This window comes from Anabrus simplex, chromosome X (assembly GCF_040414725.1).
Source record: "Anabrus simplex isolate iqAnaSimp1 chromosome X, ASM4041472v1, whole genome shotgun sequence".
NCBI lineage: Eukaryota > Metazoa > Arthropoda > Insecta > Orthoptera > Tettigoniidae > Anabrus > Anabrus simplex.
In genome coordinates, this window is record NC_090279.1 from 163,674,592 (window position 1) to 163,699,177 (window position 24,586).

Genomic DNA, 24,586 nt, shown 5'->3' on the forward strand with positions numbered 1-24,586 from the left:
TTATGATTTGAGTGTTGATGGCTGCTCTCCTGACGAAATTGGAAAGCAGAAACAAGCTCATTGGGGCCTGAGATGAGATAGACATCAAAGAACTGTAATTGACGGGCCGAGAGACCGTCTGTTTGAAGACAACAATTGATAAAGATGTGGAGGTTGTACTTGTCCATTTTTGTTTTCATGTTTGTCCTTATTTTCTCTTTCTGTCGCTCCTTCCCACACTGACCAGTCATTTGATCATTTGTATTATGTGCTCCTTTTCATGTTCCTTCCTCTCACAGAAAGAGGAGAAAAGGCATACCCCACTGTAAAGATAAGCTGCATTTGCTTTTTAACCACATACCAGGTCTCCTAACATCACTAATCATTATGCTAAGGAGGCAGACAGGGCAAAAGACTATTAACACATTGGAGAGAGCCATATTTGAATATGCTATCCTCCAGAATTTGCAGTATTTTTAATGGATTTTAAATTCTTTTCAAGACTAGGGAAAGCAGTGATTTTAAAAACTTTTAGAATATCTATTTAAAACATCCACACTTTGCACTACAAAAAAACAAAGAGTTTTCATTATCATAATAATACAGGAAGTTATTTGATATAAATTTATGAAGATAATAAGTTCTACAAACAAAGAAATCTGACAACTGTGGATGCCAGTCAGGTTAATATTTTATAATTTGACAATTATGAGGACACATCTATTAAAACATACTAATTAAATATATAGAGTGTAACCTAAGTGTTCAATTGGCATGAATATCCTTGTTTACAACTAGTAATATGCTTTCCTGCAGGTCATTGCTAGAGATGATGCACTTGCATTGAGTTGCTGCACATTGTCATCTGTACACAGGAAACAACCCAAATCTTTTAGGGAGTGATATAAAACTATATTACAGAACCCGAAATTAGCTCATTATCTTACTTGCCTGAAGTGTCAGAATGGTCATGTTCTTTTGGTGTGTAACTGTCATCCTCGTCCTCAGTTTCAGACCCGAGTCTTCCAAAAGAACGTCCAGTAGCCAGATCATTAATAGCTAACACTTTGAGAGGACAAGGTTATAATGTCTACGAAGAATTACATGGGTCTCTCCAACAGAGGAAACAACCGACGCATTGACATTATTGCTTTTAAGCCATCCTGTTCTGAAGGTTTCATCATTGATCCAACAATTAGATTTGAGACCAACGAAAAGCAGCCGGAAGAGGTCGATGAAGAAAAAAAGAAGAATTTATGAAGAAACGGTGGACTTCTATAAGCGAAAGTATAAGCTCTCATCCATCTCTGTAATCGGCTTGATGTTAGGTGCTCGAGGAACTATACCTACATTTTTTGTCAACTTCTGCAATACTTTGGGCTGAATAGAGATTCATATATAACATCGCGATTACCATACTCAAGAAGTCCATCATGATCTTCAAGAACCATGCTTGCGGACCTCAAACAAATGTTTGACATGCCTCACTCGATTGCCTACACGTAACATCACACGATATCCATATATTGTTGTTAAGGTACTCTTTGTCTTTGGGCAACCTGCAGCTGTTGCAGGAAGATTGTATTGTACAATAATATCATCATTTAAATTTTGTGCACTTGAATCAGATATGCTAAAAGCTCAGAAGAGTGACACAAACATGCCTGCCTCTTGAACACATTCTCTTCTGTCAGCACGCACATACTTTCCCGCTCACGTCACAGCTGAGAGTGAATGATGATGTAGCCACCGATTAGGCGGAAACACAGCAGTATTATCAGTGCTTTGAAAGAAGAGCTCTTGATTTATGCTCGTAACTAATATATTTTATGCTTGTTAGAAGCATCCAGCAGTGTTCTGACGAAGTCACAGCTTGCTGAAATGGGGATAGATTTACTGGCACTGAAAAGAACTTCACAAGACAAGCTTCTGGCACTGTGAGGTCTCCGAAAAGCTTGAGAAAGGTAGTAGTTGCAGGTTGTAAAACCAATAGTGTTATTATTAAAAATATTTTCTCTGTGTGGTGCCAACTATCCTGCTATTTGTAAACACTTGAAACACCATAAAGGTGGTGATAAGCATTTCACAAGACAGGTTTGCGATGTGGCACTGTTAAGGTGACCTACCTATGAGTTTCAGCATTCCTATTGCACTTCCATGTAACAGTAAAGTGGATCTCTACTTGGACTAAGAACCATCAGCTGGGGTTGAACCCTTGAACTACACTTGATCCACAATGGCAGTTTGTGAAAGATTGTTACTATAAATTCATATTAGTATTTACAATGGCCAGCTCTATGGTTTGAAGTAGTGTACCTGCCTCTTTTCCAGAGGCCCCGGGTTTAATTTCTGGCCATTTCAGAGACTTTAGCCAACCGAGGAACTGTCTGATACGAGAGGTAGCGGATCTGATCAAGAAAGCCAGGCTGGCCAAGGCCCTAACAGGCTGTTCTACATATCTGATGGGGGAAAAGGTGTTCTTGGTTCACCTAGAAGTCCATTTCTAGGTGAACCAATCAAGCCTTAACCTTTGTGATCTGCACAGAGATGGCTTCTTTTAGTGCTGTTAAAGTAATGATAAACATTTGTTTTTTCCAGGTAATAACACGTCCAGTGGATGCAGAGTACATTAACCTAATTCAAAGTGCCCACAGACTAAATACTCCAGGTCATTCGTATCGAGGCTACACAATTCTTCTTCCTGGAGAAAAGACCAGTGTAATATCGGTAAGTCTAGTCTTCAAGAACAGTTGATTTTCTTTGTCTGCTCTTGCTGTTGCTCCTTTCTCCCACACTGACCTGCCATAGTGCTCATCCTATTATGTGTTCCTTTTCTTATTCCTCTCTCTCTCTGTATGTGAACAGTATAATGATGGTAAATTAAATTGAGATCTAAAATAATCAAAAATAGTGTCGAATCAATAGTTCTGGGGTCCCTGAACTGAATAGTGACACTCCGGATTTTTTAAAGTCCATATTCAGCACCCTTTGGGGGTACGAGTGGGGGAGTGAGACATAAAAATAATCGAAAATAGTGTCGAATCCATAGTTTTCGGGTTTTGCAGAGATAAATAGTGACACTCCAGATTTATTCAGTCCAATTTCAGTCCCTTTTGACATAGGGGTGAAAAAAAGTGAAAAAAAAAACAAAATGACCAAAGTGACCGAGATTATGGATTTATCTTTGTATTTTCCAGCATAGCTGAAAACTAAATTTGATACAAATATTAATTACTATTACTAAATGCTGTTGTGGCAACACAAACCTAGACCCTCTGGGGAGGGGGGTGAAATATACATATAAATAAAAATGACAGATATTAATATGGAAGCATAATTTTCAGGACTACTACAGCGATTTATACCAAACTAGGTACACATATGACTTACTATCAGGAGACTAACCACGTGGGGCTAAGCCACCCCTAGTATATATATACACATACAATATATCAAGTAATTTACTTGATAGACCAGACCCTCTTGTCAATTTATTTCTTATAATTGCACTTCAATACAGAACAAAAATGAAATTTATAGCTTATAACCATTCATTTTCATTTTTCAACCGTTGAAAGATGCAGATGCCTGTCCACTTCGTGGATTTTAATTTTGTCTTTGTTACTAAGCGATATCACAACCTTTTCAGTATCCATAACTGGTCTACACAATAATATGACCACGCTAGTCAACATCACCTGATTATGTTCCTAATCCGTACGTAGGCTATCATGCGACAAATGTTCGGTACCCTTCACTGTATAACTCAACACATTAAATTTCTAACTTCTGAATGGAATGTGACATACAAGCACAAGGGGGCTTTCTGGGTTATTTAGCAACATCAGTAACAACCGGAGAGCAAAATTTGAACTTTCGTAAGGCTAACGGCTTGCTTCCCGAAGATGTAATTTACCCTGTAAAGATCAGGACATCAAGGCCATTACTCGTTTTCGTGCAACTTTCTCCAATAGGCCTCCATTTCGCAAGGGATGCCAAAGAACGTGATCGTAAAAAGCAGTAATAGTGAAAATTTGTGATGCGATAAGTGAGGTATTTTTACATAGATTTAATACGACGTGAATCGATACTTCGAATTTACGGCGTTCTAAGTGAGAAATCGTCTTTATGAGGACATTCCTAATGAGATTTCACTGTATTTTCTTGCGTGTGGTTAAATATGGAAAGGCTAGTCCCATGTAAATTTATAGCGAAAAAGTAATCATTACTTGTGCTTGAAATATGTTTTCATTATGTATATAAGGTTAGGTTAGGTTAGGTTAGGTTAGGTTAGGTTAGGTTAGGTTAGATGACACAGTTTGAATAAGTAAACCAAAACGTTTGTCAGAGAGCCCACTGGAGTGATACTAGTCCAATTTTTCAGGAAGAAAGTGAACATATGGGTTCACATTTCTTGAAATTAGAAGGTAACTAACGGGTAAGCCGCAGTATGGAAATATGCGAAAACGCAAGTTTTAAATAAACTGATTGCCGTTTCATACCAATTTTCATGTACTTTTAAGAAAAATCTAATGTGGCGAGATCCCAGGTCATAGAAGATGATGTTATGTTGACATTTTAAAATTAAAATCTCTTCTTATAAACTATTTAATTTGTATTTGATGTTAAGGTGATGATTATAGGTTTACCCTAGCAAGGCAAACTCCTCTCAATATTATGATGTTGTAGTATGGATGTTAAAGATTCATTAGCAAATCTTGAAGATTTTCCAAGATATTTGTTGAGGAGTTTCCCTGCTGGTCCCTTTAGAATGTCGATCTCATCCTTATATTTGTGTTGCTGATGATTTAGTCATGCCTACCTATAATCATCACCTTAATATCAAGTACAAATTAAATAACATATAAGAAGAAATTTTAATATATCTATTTAAAATGTCATCTTATCATTTTCTGTGACCTGGAATATCACCACTACAAGGTTGCAATATACAAGAACTGTGTAATGAAGAAAGAAGACTAAACTGTTAACTATACATAATGTTCCAAAAAAACTTTTAAATTAATTTATTTTTTAGGGTGTCCACTTGCCAACTTTGCCATGTATTTTGGTATATCCTTGTATATTCTTTAAGCTGAAGACATCCTCAATGAGGGACAAAACATGTTCTTTTAATTTTTAATAGACCAAAGTGTGTTTCTTCTAAAAGATAATACAATACAGTATTACAGTATCAAAAAGGTGGACTCTTCTCAATTTCAGTTGAGTATTAAGTCAATGCGGAAGTTTAGTAATGAAGTTCATCACATGCAACTGTAATGATGTTGCTATAGTACACAAGAAATGGCTATTAATGTATATACATTTTAATTTATTTCTAAGAAACACTTTGCAAAATAATTTTCTTAATTTTCTATATCATTGTTATCTAATGGCATCAACTACCATGTGCAAGCATTTTGAATCAACACCATTTAGATTGCATGCATGTTAATTTTGATGGTTCATTTTACTCTGCTAGACAAAGAAACTGCAACTCTATTGGGTGATCTATGACTGATATTTTGTTGGATAAGCACCCAGCAGAGATTTTCTGCCTGCTGGCATCATATGACATGGAATGCCAAATGAACTTCTTTCTGCCCTTTGATAATCCAACTACCTTTAGAAAATAAAAATTATACAGAGGATAGAAGACAAGAAACACAGAGCATCAAAATAGTAGTAGACATACTTATTTTTTGGCAAATATTTGTTTCCATTTCTAGGAAATTTATAAGTAGCTAAAAGCTACTCCTGAACAGTATACAAAATGTCAGATTTTTCTAATGGCTTGAATCAAATTTTAATAGCCTGTGAAATATTCCTTTAATTTTTGTTTCTAGTTCTGGTCCGAGAAACATTCTCCTCTCTGGTATGTGTTCTCTGGACTTGGTAGCCAGTGGGCTGGTATGGGAACCTCCCTGCTGGACGTACCTGTGTTTGCTGACACCATTAAGAAATGTGACAGAGTGCTGAAGCCATTGGGAGCAGACATCTACAAGATTATCACTCAGTGTGACTCGCAAGTGTTCGACAATGTGGTTAACTGTTTTCTTGGCACTGTTGTCATGCAGGTGAGTGAATAATATCAACTTTCCACAGACCATACAGTATTCACTCATCATAAATTATACTCTCATATAATTAACGCATTCATATTTTAAAAAAAATGTTAATGTGTAAAAATTATCTGCTATATTGTATGTGCAATCAAGCACTAACATTGAAATTAAAACTTACTTATGCCATATTTGAATTTCATTATTAATGATGCTGGTATTTAAACTAATGAAGTATCTTTATTGTATAATTGCAAGCATATTTTGAAATACAGATATAAATTAAAAAACATTCTCTTCATAAATGAAAAAACATTCTCTTTAAAATCATACATTTCTAACTCAGCACATTTATTCTGTTACATTGCAAAACTCTAGTTAACCCTCGGACACTGCGCTAGAAAAATCTCCACTGTTACTCACGTGAGCTTTGAATGCTCAAATCGTAATACAATTTGGAAGACTCCTATTCACTAGTTCCCATATTTATTAAAAGATGTTTTATTTTACATTTTATAAGAAGTATGAATACAAAATTTGAAAATACGAAGCGTGTTTTTTAGGTAAGGTCCATTTTGTTGTAGACACTAGTAGTTCACGCACATATCGCAACGAGCACATGCATTGTGTACTGGCATGCCTCAGGAACAACTGTGCTCAGTTTCAGCTCTGTAGTTATCTTGTACGGTTCTGTTCTGTGCTTTCAAAATGTTTAAGACTATCAACTCGCCTGTTGCGTGTGAGGTTCGGTCAGTGATACGGTTTTTGTCAGCAAGGAGCCTGTCTGCCGCAGAAATTAATCGAAAGATTTGCGAAGTGTACGGTGATACTGTTATGAGTGAAAGCAAAGTGCGTAAGTGGGTACGACAATTCAAAGATGGCCGTGACAACGTCCATGATGAGGACCGCTCCGGTCGCCCTTCTTTGATTACAGACGATTTGGTGGCCTCAGTTGAAGCGAAGATTCGTGAGAACAGGTGCTTCACAATAACAGGTCTCTCAAACAAATTTCCTGAAAACGGCAGTGAACTATTGGTTATCGGAGCTGGCGGCAAGTTTCTATGAAAGGGGTATTTTAAAATTGATTACGAGGTATGATAAGTGTTTGAACAAACTTGGCAACTATGTCAAAAAAATAGAGCTATGTATGTACTTTCTGAAAATAAATTTACTTTTTTGAAATAATCTTTCATTGTGTACTTATTTTCAAACGGACCTTACTTAAAAAACACACCTCCTATAATACTGTTTCATTTTCATGAAGAGAAAAAGAGTGATGCTTGTTTTTGAAATTTAATTTTAGCATAGCATGAAATCTTCACTGGGGGGGAAAACTAAGAAATTTATAAATTTCATGTAGATTTTGATGTAGTCCTAACTATGTCTGTTACACAATTTTGTAAGAAAAACTAAGAATAATAACACAACGTAAACAAAAAAAAAGAAAAAAAAAAGAAAAAAAAAAGAAAGAAAAAAAAAAAAAGAAAGAAATATATATATATATATATATATATATGTTTGGCAAAATCCACGTTCCATTTGTGCACCATTTTGTGTTTGCTTTTCTATACTTGTAAGTTTCTGTGTACAACATCATAATAATATCAGAGTAACACTAGGGCATATTCGATTGCACTCTGTTGAGGCCATTTGTGCAAATCTGCCTAAAGTGATCAGAATAGACTTTCCTTTGACATTTCCTGCAGCCCTTCCTTGTTTGCAGAGTGTCATACTCGTCAACACAACAAATATCTCTCCACTTGTTCCCTTGGTCCACAGGAAAATGAACATCAGGTATATGAGTTCCTGGAAAAACATTAGCAAATGTCCTTAAAGATAACAGAAATGATTTCACTTCCTCCTCTGAACACTTTATGTCTTTACCAGCTCCCTTGATCATTTCCAATAACCAAACATGAACACTCACATGGGCTACCTCATATTCCAGCTCACTTGTTAACTCTCTGGGGCTAATGTCACTCTTCTGGGAATGCTGACAATACATTTTGTGTTAAAAACAGGCCTTTCAAAATAAATCTGAAGATTAAGAAGATGCCATGATATACCAAGCTAGTCTGTTTCAAATTTTTATTACCAGAGCTTTACATGCATCATTCATTCACCAAGGGAAGCTTTTAATTAGTCATGCAAAAATATAATCCTAAAAAGCTGTTTTGTAGTGCTTTTCCATTTAAATTCTGTTTGAGCAACTCCACCTAGTGTGTATGGGACAATTACATAATTAATTGAAATAAAAAGCACAAATTTTTGACTGGTGGATTTGTTTAACTTTCTTAACCTCAAAACCTACAGGGATGTGCTTCTTCATTTCAAAAAATTCCCATGCTTTTTTCATGCAGGACAAACATAAAAGGAGAAAGGGGTGTCTTTCCTGTGTTATAGACTTTTACCGCTTATATTTTATCCTTTACTTTTTGTCTCCTGCCTGTTCATGTTTAGCCAGATTTCTTCTTATCTCACACTTGCTGCAGAAAGACTAAAAATCTTTCTAGATGGCCTCTCAATGAATGTTGATGGCTGCCCTCCCAGTGAGCTGGTAACAGAAAATAGCTCATTGGGGGATGAGAAGTAATGGATCTAGAATAACTGCGATTTATGAGGAGAGAGCTCGTCTGTTTGAAGACAACAGTGTACAAAGATGTGGAGGATGTACTTGATGTTTTATTGTTTCCTTCTGTTTCTTCCACTTCCCACACTAGCCTGTCAGTGTGTTTATCCTATTACAGTAGGTGCTCCTTTTGAGTTTCCTATATTTCTTTATATGACTTGGCTTGTCATGGTGTTTATTCTATTATGTATTATGTTTCATGTTCTTCTCTTTCTACATATGATTTGATATATGTGATTTTTCATTCCCAGTAATTACAAGGGGAAGCATTATCTGATCCTGTAATGATTAAGAGGGAGGTCCTGCCAGGAAGTATTGTTAGAACTTTAGGTTTTCTTATGTGTACGTATGTAAATGATATGAGTAAAGAACTGGATCAAAAATTAGATGTATGGCTTTTCAGGCGTTTGCTCTATTAACCAGCGTTTCGTCTTAGGTCTGACACTAGACTCATCAGAGTGGGATGTGTCAGACCCTAACCACTGATGCTGGGGTGTATGCAGGTGAACTTATCAGAAGCCTATTTAAGAGGCTCAGTCTGATAACTGCATACGGGAGATAAAACTCCATAATGGAATGAATGCCCGCCTAGCAATTCCAAAAGACTGTAACAATGTTGTGAGGTGGACAGCAGACAATGGTATGATGGTAAAGTAGATGAAAAGTCAGGTTGTAAGTTTTACCAAGAGGAAAAATCCTCTCAGTTTCAATTACTGTGTCGATCGTGTGATAGTACCTCATGGGGATCATTGTAAGGACCTAAGTGTTAATAGAGTATAAGGAAAAAATTTTCATTGAGTTCCCATTCGGAATTGCTAGGCGGGCATTAATTCTATTGTGGAGTTTTATCTCCCGTATACAGTTATCAGACTGTACCTCTTAAATAGGCTTCTGATAAGTTCACCTGCATACACCCCAGCATCAGTGGGTAGGGTCTGACACATCCCACTCTGATGAGTCTAGTGTCAGACCTAAGACGAAACGCTGGTTAATAGAGCAAACGCCTGAAAAGCCATACATCTAATTTTTGATATGCTCTATTGGTGGAAAAATATCTAATTCCCTCCATGGGAACTTAGAATTTCCATTTAAAGAACTGGAATCGCTGAAAGGCTTTCTGTGGATAATGTAATGTAGAGTAGTAAATAAGTTACAGGATTGTGAGCAACTGCAAAAAAGACTAACAATGTTGTGAGGTGGACAGCAGATGGTAAAGTAGATGAAAAGTCAGGTTGTAAGTTATACCAAGAGGAAAAGTCCTCTCAGTTTCAATTACTGTGTCGATCGTGTGATAGTACCTCATGGGGATCATTGTAAGGACCTAAGTGTTAACAGAGTATAAGAAAGAAAAAAAATCATTGAGGTAACCGTGTTAATGGGGTTGTAAATAAACATTACAGTTCTCTTCATATGGTCATGAGGGTATTCAGGGGTTGTAATAATAAGCATGTGAAGGAAAGAGTATATAATCTGCTAGCAAGACCCCAGTTAGGGTATGGTATCATTATTATTTATTTTGTCCGACTCGTTGGCTGAACGGTCAGCATGCTGGCCTTCGGTTCAGAGGGTCCTGGGTTCGATTCCCGGCCGAATCGGGGATTTTAACCTTAATTGGTTAATTCTTACGGCACGGGGGCTGGGTGTATGTGTTGTCTTCATCATCATTTCATCCTCATCACAGCGTGCAGGTCCTGGAATATCCAGGCACTAAAAGCCATACGACATTTCATTACTTTTTTTTTATTCTTTATTTTTGCAGATTGGTCTGGTGGACATTCTAACTGCCCTGGACATTATCCCTGATAAGATAGTAGGTCACTGTACTGGTGAGTTGGTCTGTGCATATGCTGATGGCTGCCTCTCTCTTGAGCAAACTGTCCTTGCCGCCTATTACTGTGGGTTGACCTTCTCTGTAAACTCTACTCTTTCCAAGGGAGTTTTGGCCACTGTAGGTAAGTGTTCTTTAGAGAGAAAGGCCTTTTCCATTCTTTGGATGTTCTGAGCCAAGTCAGAAAATAAATTAATTTTATTACTCCAAATTATTTCATGTTGGCAGATGGTACGCTAAACTTGCAGGATTCAAGTGAGATATAGCAGATATTTTAGATTCAGGAAGTCAAATGGATTGCATTAGTTTTGACTGGCTTTGCAGGCTTTTGACTGGGTAGATCATGGGTGGTTACTGATGAAAATGAGGGCTGTTGGACTAGACAAAAGTGTGATTGAATGGGTGGCAAAATTTCTAGAAAGCAGATCTCACAAAATTAGAGTAGGTGAAGCATTATCTGATCCTGAAATAATAAAGAGGGGGGTTTTGCAAGGCAGTATTATTGGACCTTTATCTTTTCTTGTAAATACAAAGGGAGTTCAGTATATAAAGCAACACATATATTTTCTAAAAGCAGGTTGCTTTTATTGAGGATTCAAATATACCATGTTATTCCTCAATCCTTTTGCTACAATACCCTATTTTTCAACATAATCTCTGTTCAATGCTAAGGCCTTTTAACACCGTAATGTGAGGGCCTTATATATGTCTACATGGTACCACTCTACTGGCGCCACTCCATGGATTGCCATTTTGTTTCTGGCTTGGAGTGATGAATCCATGTCTCATTGTCTGTGACAATGTTTGACAGGAAATTGTCACCTTCAGCCTCATAATGAGCAAGCAATTCCACACAGGTGTTTCTTCTTTGCACTTTATGGTCTTCCATTAGGTGTTGAAAAACCCAGTGGGAACAAAGCTATGAATAATCCAACTGGTAGATAAGTGTGTCATCATTACCAACAGAGACATCAAATTCAGCAGCGAGGTGTTTGACTGGGATCCGTCGATCCCCTCTAATAAGGGTGTCCACACGTTCCAACTTTGCAGGCGTCACAAATGTGTGCGGCCATTTGGCACGTGGGAGATCAGACAGCTTTGCTTGACCTCGTTGTGATGATGAAGCACGCCTCACCCAATGACTCACTGTGCTTTTATCCACTGCCAGGTCTCTGTAGGCATTCTGCAAGTGCCTAGGAATATCTGTGATGCCCTGGTTTTCCATCAAAAGGGAAAGAAACTCAATAACTGCTCTCTGTTTGGTATGCACCTCCGTTACAGATGCCTTTTTGAAAACTATTTATATCATTGCCACCTATCGGAAATTATTGACACTCTACAAGATGAAGCGGGAATATTCAAAGATGCCCCAAACAAAATTCCAACTTTTTAAGACCGAAATTGGCCGAGAAAGAAAATGTGTTGCATTATATATTGAACGCCCCTCATGTATATACAGTATATAGAGTAAAACCTCGTTAAGACATTTCTGCAGGGGACAACAACAATGAACATGTTAAGCGAGAAAATGTTATACTAAATATGCAAATAAAAACTATCCAGCAGGGACATGGAAACACTAGATACGATTTTTTCTGACATGAGAGCATTTTACATCGTGTATCCTCCAGTGAAAACTATATCCACCATTTCTAAAGATGAGAAGAAAGTATTAAAAGGGTGAAAAACACCAAACAACAAATATGAAAACATATGCACGGGGGCCAGTAAAAATATCAAAGTACAGGGGAACCTCGATATCTCGAATCACCTCAAGTTATCAAAATTTCGAGATATAGAGAATACTGTTTTTTTAGCATGCATAACACATCATTGAATCACATGTATCTACTTGCTTATACTGAATACATTATTTTTAACAGTACCTAAAAATATACAAACAAACTCTATTTTACGGTATCACTTTAATTATAACCCTTATTATAGTAACGTTTTAGAAGAAAGGATATAGTACATACAGACGTGAAACAAGAAACTTACCTCCGTTAACACCTTTGGAAAAAATCCGTTAGTCTCTTCTGTTTGTTACGGTTAACCTTTCCTCCCTTCACATCGAAACTTCTCGTCGATACCACACAGCCGAGATTGTTAAGTCTTCCTCATGAACCCACAAATGCCATATTGCACAGTTAATGTTGCACAAAATTCCAGTTACAGAGTACTCATTGCTTCAAGGGAGGAAATATTTGCTTCGAGAAATCAAGAAATTCGTGTAACCGAATTTCGAGTAATAGAGAAATAAATACACGTGAAGAATAGGACAAGCGGCCAGGAAATTTAAGTTAACGTACTTCAAAATACTGAAAATTTGAGTAATAGAGGTTCGAGACACCAAGGTTCGACTGTATAATCACACTCTTTCTAGAACAAATGTTAGTAGAAGCCTTTTATTTCAAAGCAGTGGGTTATTAAACATTGTTTTCTGGTCACACTCTTCGACAGTAAATTGGAGGTTACACTCGACCATGTGCAAATGGGAGGAATCAGGAGGAATGACTTTGACCGTCATTTTGGAAAGCTTCAACCAAGTTGAGTGATCGAGTCGAAACTTAAAGGTGCAAGTTCAACATCTGCAACCACTGCATGCTTAAAAATACGGATGCTAGTCCACTACCGGTTCGAGGATTAACTACTGTGTTGATGGAATGAATGGACCTTGTAGTACCTTATAGGGATCACTGTAAGTACCTAGGTGTTAATTAAGAAAAGATCTTCATTGAGGTAATCATATTCATGGGATTGGGAATAAAGGATACCAATCTCTTTGTATGGATATGAGGGTATTTAGGGGCTCTAGTAAGGATGGAGCTTAGTAGAATTATACAACTGAGGAGTGCCTTTTACCACCAGATACGGAGGTTAATATGGAATAATGATGTACCAATTAAGGCTAAAGAAGTAATGTAGAAGGGAAATGACATATGCAGCGAAAACCTGGACAATGGTCAGAGAAATGAGAGTGGAGTACAGGCAGCTGAAATGAAATTCCTGAGGAGTGTAGTACAGAAGACACGGAGGAAAATAGGTAGGAGAAGGAGGAGGAAACAAAGGTGATGATGGTTAGACTTGGACTCATTTTTGAATTATGATAAAAGAGAGACTAAACGAGGCAAATAGAAGATTACGGAGGTACTTAGTTAATTCATAGAGGCTTGCAGGCTAACTTCTGAAAGGAATAACAGTTTATAATGAAGATGTAGCCTATGTACGTACAGTATTACTCTAGAACTTTAAAAATGTATCCAGCTTGCTGCAATTTGTGCTCCCATTAATTTGGAGTATTACAGCCAGGTAACACAAGTACAGATGCTCAGGCTAGAACAGCAGAATATAGCAGCTGAGACAATTGGACTCTTCATCAGGAGGACAGACTTCAGCATTCATTGAGGTGTTATCTTTACTGATCTTTAGTCTTGATGTGAAAAGGAAAAGAATAAAGCCATAAATGCAGGGAAAGGGAACAGACAAAGGTGAATAAAGATGTTAAAAGACTAGGAACACATGACAAAACTGGGAAGCATGTTCATATATTTCTACAATATGAGCTCTTTATGTGGAAAGGAGAATAAGCTGGATAAAACAAACAAAAGAAGAATACAAGAAAAGAAAAGGCCTACACAGATGGTGGAAAACAAGGAGCAAAAATATCTCTGCAAGGTGTGATTGGTATTCTTCATGACCACGTATATCAGTTTGAATAATGACTGTTAATATGATGAGGAGTATTTCTTCCCACCTATCTTACATAAACATGTTGGGCGTAATTAGGAGGGCGATATTAGTACACCCCAAAACAATGCAAAATGCCCCTATATGGCCTACGAGTGATCATTTATGAACTCTGCTTGTTTGAGTCAATAGCTGGAATGGTGGGACAGTTCGTACATTTACAGATATTGTCTCTAGACAGTTTTATCTGATGTAATTTAGACTGTATGTGTGTCAGCTTTGATGTTCTGTTTTACTCTACCAAATGGCAGACTAACAGGAGCTCTGTTGGGTGATCTATGGCCGAGATCCCCCTGTGGATGGGGGCGGTAGAATAACATCCACGGTATCCCCTACCTGTTGTAAGAGGTGACTAAAAGGGGTCCCAGTGGCTCTTAATTTGGGAGGAGCGGTGGGTTGGCAACCACGGGGCCCTTAGCTGAGTCCTAGCATTGTTCTCACTTGTGCCAGGCTCCTCACTTGACCTCCCTTGGTTACCTCTTGTTCTTGTCTGACTCTGACAGTATTAGAGCACACAAGGCCTAGGGAGTCTTTCATTTTTATGCCCTTTGTGGCCTTTGTCTTTCTTTGGCTGATACCTTCATTTTTCAAAGTGTTGAATTGCTTCCATTTTTCTCTCTGATTAGTGTTATATAGAGGATGGTTGCCTAGTTGCACTTCCTCTTAAAACAATAATCACCACCACCACCACCACCACCACCACCAATCTATGGCCGAGATGTAGTTCATTTTATGTGGTAAACACCAAATGTGTCATCAGAGATCTTTTACATGTCAGTGTTGTACCAAACGGCCTGCTAGTGGACGAACTTCTGCCCTTCTAAAATCGGAAAAACTCTACTGGATTTTGAACTCTCAATTTTGATGATGATGATTGTGCTCGTTGTTTAAAGTGGCCTAACATCTAGGTCATCGGCCCCTCTCTATTTTGGCAGGGACTTAAGTGATGACCTTGTACTCAGACAGTCTAGGTTTGTATCATAATGGGTACGACCCCAGTCCTTGGCCAAAACCCATAATGAACCATGGTGGCTCGTATACCCCCTAACCTTCATAAATACCTGCAATAAATTGAAAACATTTTTTTATGTATTTACAGTATTATGATTGTTTACTTGTCTGTGTAAGCCAGTCTCCTTCTTTGACCTTGCCATAATTCTGTGTTCATAAGGGAGTGGCCATTTCCTTCAATAACCTCTTCCCTCCATGTCCTCCTTTTCTGGGCTTTCTCTTTTTCTTCATCCTCAGGTCTTCGCCTACTTCTCTGAATATACTCAAACTTTGAATTTAATAGGTCGAGCTCACTATATGTAGTACACATGGAAGTGATGCAAAGTACAGAAGACAATGACCACTCGGACATCAGTTAGATCCGAAGCTACAACCTTCTGATTGTACATCGGATGCTCTACCATTGAACTATGGTGGCCTAGGTCATATCTGGTTTGTTGGAGAGGATCTGATGTACATTTCTGGAACTTATGCCAGCTCAACTGTGGAGTGCGCACTTGTTGCCCTTTGTGGGCCAATTCAATGAATATTAAATTTTCATGACAGCATTGTACTTGAAAGGAACTTTCAACTTATTAGTTTGTGTTCAGCATATATCGACACCTAAGAATGAAAAACTCATATGTCCAATTTAACTAATTTTACAGGAAGTGGAAAAAAAAAACTTTATATTTCAGTCTCTTCTCTCAATAAATTATATTCCATAACATCTCAGAAACTTGCATGTACAGTATAGCCAAATTAAGAAATATTTGTCTGCCTCTGTGGTGTAGTGGTTAGTGTGATTAGCTACCACCCCCGGAGGCCCGGGTTCGATTCCCGGCTCTGCCACAAAATTTGAAAAGTGGTATGAGGGCTGGAACGTGGTCCACTCAGCCTCGGGAGGTCAACTGAGTAGAGGTGGGTTCGATTCCCACCTCAGCGATCCTGGAGGTGGTTTTCCACTTCCCCTCCAGGCAAATGCTGGGATGGTACCTAACTTAAGACCACGGCTGCTTCCTTCCCTCTTCCTTGTCTATCCATTCCAATTTTCCCCTCCTCACGCAAGGCCCCTGTTCAGTATAACAGGTGAAGCCGCCTGGGCGAGGTACTGGTCATCCTCCCCAGTTGTAACCCCCAACCCAGAGTCTGAAGCTCCAGGACACTGCCCTTGAGGCGGTAGAGGTGGGATCCCTCACTGAGTCCGAGGGAAAAACCGAGGATAAACAGATTAAAAAAGAAAGAACTATTTCCTTAATATGCGTGTTGCTGTATAAGCTACTTTTTCATACTTTATGTGGTTTTCTTTATATTTTAAGTATAGTGAACGCACATTACATAAAGGGGGAAATAATTTAATTTTTATTTGAAAATGTTACTTTGTTCAGGTGATTGCAACAGCTAATTTAACAACTTGATCTATCATTGGTTAATTTATTTTATCAAATAAGCATTATTACAGATGATTAAATCTAAAATATTTATTCATTATCAACTGTCAATGAGTATTTCGCACTAAATTCAGCCTACTCAGATATATATGGTTTGCTAACTGGTTACTGTAGTGCAGCATAATTAACTTTTAATTTTTTAAAATTTCATTAACGAGCAGCTTGACGTACAAAGCTTTTAAACTTTGATCTGAACATCCAAATATGACTTACGAGGGTTTTATTCTTAGGTGTCAATATAGTACAGAATAAAAATGGCCAGCCGAACACCAGTGGGATTCAAATCCATAGCTTTCCCACAACCTCACCTACTTCGTTCTTCCACCTCCTTTCGTCAACACTTATCTTTCTCATCACTCTCTTTCTCATATACTGTTCATCCCTTCTCATTATGTGGCCAAACCATCTCAGCCTACATCTGTGTCAGCCTGTAAATCAACATAATTCATTTCTTTCCTTTTCCTGCATTTATCTGGCTTTCTTCTTATCTCACATTTCCTGCAGCAAGACTGAAGAACTATCAAGGTGGCCTTTCAATTGATGTTGATGCCCACCCTCCTGATAAAGCTGGGAAGCAGAAATGAGGTTGATGGGGGCTTGGAAGGGATGGATGTAGAAGAACAAGGATTGTTAATGAGAGCCTATCTATACAAAGATGGCAGTGTATGAAGATGTGGAAATTGTCCCTGTCCTTTTGTGTTTCTGTGTTTGGCCTTGTCTCCTCTTTCTGTTGCTACATCTTCTCACATTGACCTGCTATTGTGTGTGCCCTATTATATGTTCCTTTTCTTGTTTGTTGCTCTCTATATTTGACTTGTTCATATTTTGCAGGAATTGACTTGAAAAAGTGGAAGACTTTGCAGCCGGATAACATAGAATTGGTCAGCACAAACGATAATAACAGTTGCCTCATAACTGGTTCTGCTAATGATGTGGAGAAATTTGCTAAAGATCATGAGGCTGATGGTATAGTCGTACAGATTTTGAAATCTGGAGAAGCTGCCGTTCATAACAAAAATACTGCTGAGGTTAATTTAACGCTGCTACATTATCTACACCAGGTAAAACTCTTTACCAAATTCTATTACTACTAGTGGCCTCTACTGCAATAAATACACCTTTGATAATTAAAAATCAGCCTTGTCAATACTTAGAGTACCTATCGGAAATTGATGAAACTCTACGAGACGAAGCGTGAATTTTCAGAGATGTCCCAGACAAAATTCCAATTTTTTAAAACCAAAATTGGCCGAGAAATAAAATGTGTTGCATTATATATTGAACACCCCTCGTATGTGCGTGCGTGCATGCGTGCGTGCGTGCGTGCGTGCGTGTGTGTGTGTGTGTGTGTACACACACACTTGGAGTATTGACTAGGCTGACTTTTAATTATCAAAGATATATTTATTGGAGTAGAGACTGTAGTCAATACGGACCATTATAAAATCAAACCACAATGGTTTGGTTAATATACTAGTGGCCTGTCGCAGCAACAGCTGAAAACTTATTTCTTGTTTAATTGTTTTACCAGCATTATGTAATGTGTAATGTATGGGTTATTTAGCAAACTGTTGGAGAGTCTTTCAGTCATCTGTGAATTAAGAGGGAAATTTATAGAATTTTCGCAACAAATTCTGTTTGCAAGACTTGAATCTATCACGTGAAGTTGGCCGTATAATGCTTCGCTATTTTCAGTCGGCAGTAAATCTGAAATGTACCTATGAATCATCCCCTGTATCTTAAAACAGTAAGGACCTAATCCTGGAATGTGGCTACGGTTAGCAGAGAAGGATGCAAAGGATATTGTACTGTTATACTGCCTTATATGATTCATGTAATCATTATCATGTAGCATCATACCTTTAAGTATGTTGTTTACTTGAGGTTATGGAAAATTTATTTATTGGTGACAAAAGGTTCCATGAGCCTCTGGTTCGTGATAGGGACAATACAGTACATTGCTTTTCTTAAGGCGACACAATAATTACATTTCATATACAGTAGCTTTTTCTGTAAAGTGACAAGTACATTTTTGGATAACTAAGACATACCTTTTTTTAAAAAACATGTTAGCATCATAGTTTTTCAGAAGTATATTCAGATATTGCATGGCTTTAAGATATTAAATATGGACAATATATTATTGTATTAATTAAAGCAAGTTATATAGAGATTATATTAAGATATCTGTATAAGAGTAATATTCCTTCAGTTTTTTCTTAAAACATATAACCGATTTAGAGTTCTTTATAACAGGAGGCAACACATTATATTCCCTAAACATTGATGATTCTATGCCTTTACTGGAATATAAACCTCCCCATTTCCTGCCATTTCACCAGCTCTCTATCAACACCCTGTTCCTGTCGTAAAAACTTGCTACGGAGATTCATCTCACTTCATTTTGCTCTAAATTGTGCATTACACATTAAAATGATATAGAAGATAGGTTGATAGATCGATAGATGCAGTTTTAGTTAGCTAATGATGATGTGTTTTTTTGTTTTTGCTATTGGCTTCATGTCGCACCGACACAGATAGGTCTTATGGCGACGATGGGACAGGAAAGGGCTAGGACGGGGAAGGAAGCGGCTGTGACCTTAATTAAGGTACAGCCCCAGCATTTGCCTGGTGTGAAAATGGGAAACCACGGAAAACCATCTTCAGGGCTGCCAACAGTGGGGTTCGAACCCACTATCTCCTGAATACTGGATACTGGATACTGGCCGCACTTAAGCGACTGCAGCTATCGAGCTCGGTAATGATGATGTTGCAGAATGAAATGTTAGCATATGTCCTTGGTTCCTGCCATCATGGGAACTCTTTCAGAAAACAAGAAACCATCTGATCAGAAGCAAGAGAGTATCAGCCCTGGCTGAGAAGAACCTTTGAGGAGCACGAGGAAATCCACTGTGTTGCAGCAGATCGAGTACACCCAGATCTGACATCATAGTGATCAACAGAAAAATTAGATCACGATTTATTATTGATCCCACTGTATGGTTTGAATCTGACAAAGATCAGCCAATAGCAATTGATTGAGAAAAGAGGATCTATAAGCCAACTGCAAACTATTTTAAGAACCTTCTATGACCTCAACAGCGCCGCAGTTACAGGGCTGCTGGTAGGGTGTTGAGGCACCAAACCCCATGGCATTACAGCCCTTGAAGGGCCTTGGCCTACCAAGCGACTGCTGCTCAGCCTGAAGGCCTGCAGATTACGAGGTGTCATGTGGTCAGCACGACGAATCATCTTGGCCGTTATTCTTTGCTTTCTAGACCCGGGCTGCCATCTCACCATCAGATAGCTCCTCAATTCTAATCACGTAGGCTGAGTGGACCTCGAACCAGCCCTCAGGTCCAGGTAAAAATCCCTGATCTGGCCGGGAATCGAACCCGGGGCCTCCGGGTAAAAGGCAGGCATGCCACCCCTACACCACAGGGCCGGCAGGGTGTTGAGGCACCTTTCCAAAAAAAAAATGTTCCCCAACTTTTGTACAAGTTTTGGTCTGAACAAACAGTTATTTCAGGAAGTTTGCCTATTGGCTCTGGAAGGCTCCTAACCTATAAATCCCCATTAGTGTTTATTGTTTGTGGATCACTTTATGGTATTGTGACCGTTAATATTTTTTAATAGTTGTATTTATGAACTGCTATGGACACAAATACTTAAATGGTATTCTTTGTCAACATGAAAGTTGAGAAGAAATCAAATTAGAGCACTTTTAAAATCACAGGATTACAGGTACCTAGAAGCAGAAACAGAGAGGAGTTACAAACACAATTAGAAATACACTGAGGGATGTGAACAAACTCCATATCGTCACTCATTGCCATTTTCATAGATGACTTCTCTCTCTCAATCAGCCTTAGCTCTCCTAGCTGTGGAAGGCATTTTTTGAGATGTGGAAAGTGCAGGATAAAGAGAAAATCAATTTAACACAGGTAAAGGCAAGGCAAAAGGAATTTAATCTATGAAGGTCGATCAGATATAAGCAGGATTTTTGTTCCTGAACATCAACAGTTGATAGGACTGGCCCCGTGCTTCTGCTGTGCTTAGGCGGGACCGTTAGGAGTGGGGAGAGGGTGCTGTTAGATATTTCCTGCCATTTTGTCAGTAACGCTCATGATGTCGGAGCAACAGGTGCACCCCTCCACTGTGCAATGCATAATTATAAAATTTCTTGCTCATGAAGGAGTTACAGTGGCAGAAATTTGCCAGAGATTGACTGCACAGCTCGGTGATTAAACATTGTCAAGGACGTGTGTGTTTGCCTGGTATAAAAAGTTCAAGGAAGGACGAGAACGTGTGGGAAATCGGCAACATGATCGCCGTCCTTGGATCAGCATTACAGGCGAAAACATTTGTGCGGATAAAGACATTATTGACAGCGATCGATGGGCGAGAGAATCAGAAATTGCAGAACAATAATACCAATATAAATGGTCCGACATTGGACATTGCAGAACAAGTTCGAATCAGTTATGGGAGCTCTCTAACAATCATCACAAATGACCTACAGTTCCGTAAAGTATGTTCCAGATGGGTCCTCGCCTTTTGACCAAAAATCTGAAGTTGAGACGTTTGGAGGTCTGTCAGAGGCTTACACCAAGGTTTGCTGAAGAAGGTGATGCATTTTTTAGTCATATCATCACCTGTGATGAAACATGGGTCCACCACTACAATCCCGAATCCAAACAAGCCAGTAAGGAGTGGCAGAGGAAAGGGGAGGCAGCACCAGTGAAAGCCAAGACTCGACTGTCAGCTGGCAAGGTTCTTGCAACCATTTTTTTTGATCGGCGAGGCATTTTGCTGATTGATTTTTTGCATGACCGACGCACAATCAATGCTGCTTACTACTGCGAGCTGTTGAACAAGGCGAGGGTTGCATATCGCCGTGAAAGATGAGACCAACCGATTCAACAGAACATCCTTCTCCATGACAATGCGTGGCCCCATACTGCAGCTCTAACTGTCTCCAAGCTACAGAAAATGCACTGGACTACACTTGATCATCCTCCTTACAGCCCAGACTTATCACCCTGTGATTTCTATTTGTTTGAAACGCTTAAAGAAGCTCTAGGAGGGCGACGATTGGAAGTTGACAAGAGTGTGGTGAACTTCATGCGCAACTGGCTGGTGACAAGACCCTGTTCTTTTTATGATGGGGGCATCAAAAAGCTGCCCATATGCTGGAAAAAACCAATGCAGGAAACTATGTGGGAAAAGAAATTGTAATTGCCTTGTGTTTTTCAATAAATTAATTTAAATAAAAAGTAAAATCCTGTTTGTATTTGATCCTCCCCCTCATCATTCTGTAATCAGCTAAGTGGGGTACCTATCAGATTACTGATATGTAAGTTAGTCTTTGTCTCCATGTTATTTCTTACCAGCTTGGTAATCTGTATTGTGTTTTATTTTTAAAATATTTACTAATAAGTTACTTGTTTGTCTGAGACGTGTTCAATGTTTTACTCTCATTTCAGATTATACCAAATCCTAAACCTCGCTCCAACAAATGGGTTTCCTCATTTGTAGTGAACAACAGACAGGAAATACAAGACACTCAACTAGCATCAGCGGAGTATTTTACCAACAGCCTGATCAGTGCTTCATTTTTCTCCGAAGCCAAGAAGCAAATTCCTGATGATGCCGTGACTGTTGAGATATCTCCCAAGAGTGTGCTTGGTGACTTGAAGTTAGCTCTCTATGGGGAAGAAGGTGTGGTAGCACTCCTCAGTACTCTTGGAAGGTAAATCATCATGTTCATTTTATTCTGTAGAGGAAGAGATATTTCTTCTTCCTGTATGGTATCTGCTCAGTGAACGTTAATGATCATTAGGGCTCAGATTTTTATGACGTCATATTTTTATCTTGACTTACTTTTCCATGATTAAGTTAATTTAAGCGCGTTTCCAACCTTTTTGAAGACAAAAAGCCAATTTTTATTGGTCATTTAAATGCATATTTAGCCATATTTTAACATTAGGTCATATTTTAGCCAAATTATTGAATAAGAGCATACTTTTAGTCATATTTATGTGGTATTTAACATTTCACCATATATTGTTCCAAACGAAATTTCATAATGCTTGTGCAGCTGTCTGAAGGAAAGTTTGTTTGGCAACCTTCACCTGGTGGTAGTGAGATTTACTTGGAATATGCTGTTACAACTTGTGAGTGAAAAGTTCTATAGATATACACCTGGAACAGCACGAGCCCGTTTGAGATGCTAGAAGTATGATTCATTATTCATGAGGAAGAAACACATAGCTACTTCTCCCTCTCTCTCTTTCTTCCTCTCCTTCCTGATAGACTACATTCAGTTTCCTTGTTCTGCAGAGTGGTAGAAAGGAATATCAACCACAAATTATCTATGCCCCCTTGGCACTATCCGTTTGTACTGCTAATAAATAGTTCAGTCTAGTTTCAAGATACCTAAAGTAAACTGCTCTGATAGTGCGAGGTTGCAAAGTTTCCTTAAAAATTTCAGTGAAACGTATTTTAGTAATGATTGATATATTTTATATTGTAAACTGTGTGAGATGAAAATTATGGCTGAGAAAAGTTTCACAGTGCAACACAATTGCAATACTGATAAACACAAAAGCTGTGTGTAGAGACAATTAGCAGCAGAAAACAGGCAGCAATTGCTGTTTGAGAAACCGCTCAGCAGCTCATCTACTTCGGGGAGCATATTTTCTCAGAACTCTAAAGATCTTTGTAAAATGGTGGTTTTATCAAACATTCCTTTATATATAGTAGAAGTACCTAGTTTACGAATGATCTTAAAGAAGTACGTGACTTATCCCATTCCCTCTTGAGTCCACGTTAAGAAAGAACTATCTGACTTCCTGTTACAGTGATATAATGAACAAAATAAGAAATAGTGTGGGCAGTACAAAATATGGGTATCCATAAATGAAACCACAAACGTAGATGGTAGATATGTGACAAATGTTATTGTAGGCACCCTTAAACACAACCAGCCTGGAGAAACATTTCTATTGATGAGTGAGGTGTTGGACAAGTTGAACAACTCCTCCATCACTGTTGTTTTCGACACTGCAATGAATTTGTTCTGGCCAGGTAAAGTAAAACGAGAGAATGTGCTCATCTTTGTAATGGATGCTACTTTGTACACAGTAAAAGCAGCGAAAGGTCTTCAAATAGTGTATCCAAAAATGATGCATATAACGTGTCCTGCACATGCCCTATATAGAGTGATTGAAGAGGTCCGAAGGAACTTCCCTGAGATGGATAAATATAGTGCTAATGCCAAGAACCACATCGAGTTCAAATTTTAAAGAAGAGGCACCATCACTATCCTTACCGCCTCAGCCCATTGTAACATGTTGGGGGACTTGGCTTAATGCTGTAAACTACTATTGCATGAACTACAGTGGGATTGAGAAGATTTTCAATGACTTTGGCAGAAGTGATCCTTCTGCAATCAGTAATGTACCCCTGGTTTGAATGTAGCAATCAGTGTGGCAAGCTCTGCTGATTGTGGAAGATACCTTTGTAGTCTGCTGGAGATGGGGGGGGGGGGGGGGGGGGTAAGTCTCATATAACATGCAATATCTTTTTCTTCTTTTTCCAGATATCTTTTCTGGATTTGAACCCTTGATCCATATCGATAGTTCAAACAATTACAGGGCCACTGCATTCATTGGTTTAATTTCTTAAGTAAATTTCTTAAGTATACTATTCACTGTTACTACAAGTTTAATATTAATCATAGACAAGATAGATTCCACAATGTATCACATGGTGCTACTAAAGCAACAAACATTATATTATGTACGGTATTATATTTGTGACAGCTAGACATCATCAATATTTTTCATCAAGGACTTAGCTTTTTTAAAGTGTTTAACCCAAAGGGTTGAAACTA

The 24,586-nt window shown here is 38.4% G+C and overlaps 1 protein-coding gene across 1 annotated transcript in view; it reads left to right on the top strand.

Annotated features, from left to right (window-relative positions):
- LOC136886744 (fatty acid synthase) overlaps positions 1–24,586 on the top strand; it is a 198,915-nt gene that overhangs the window by 56,642 nt on the left and 117,687 nt on the right. The window contains exons 9-13 of the mRNA XM_067159548.2: positions 2,578–2,706; positions 5,826–6,056; positions 10,430–10,622; positions 17,521–17,750; positions 22,176–22,441. Of these exons, the coding sequence (XP_067015649.2) occupies positions 2,578–2,706; positions 5,826–6,056; positions 10,430–10,622; positions 17,521–17,750; positions 22,176–22,441 (1,049 nt within the window). The remainder of the gene's footprint in view (positions 1–2,577; positions 2,707–5,825; positions 6,057–10,429; positions 10,623–17,520; positions 17,751–22,175; positions 22,442–24,586) is intronic.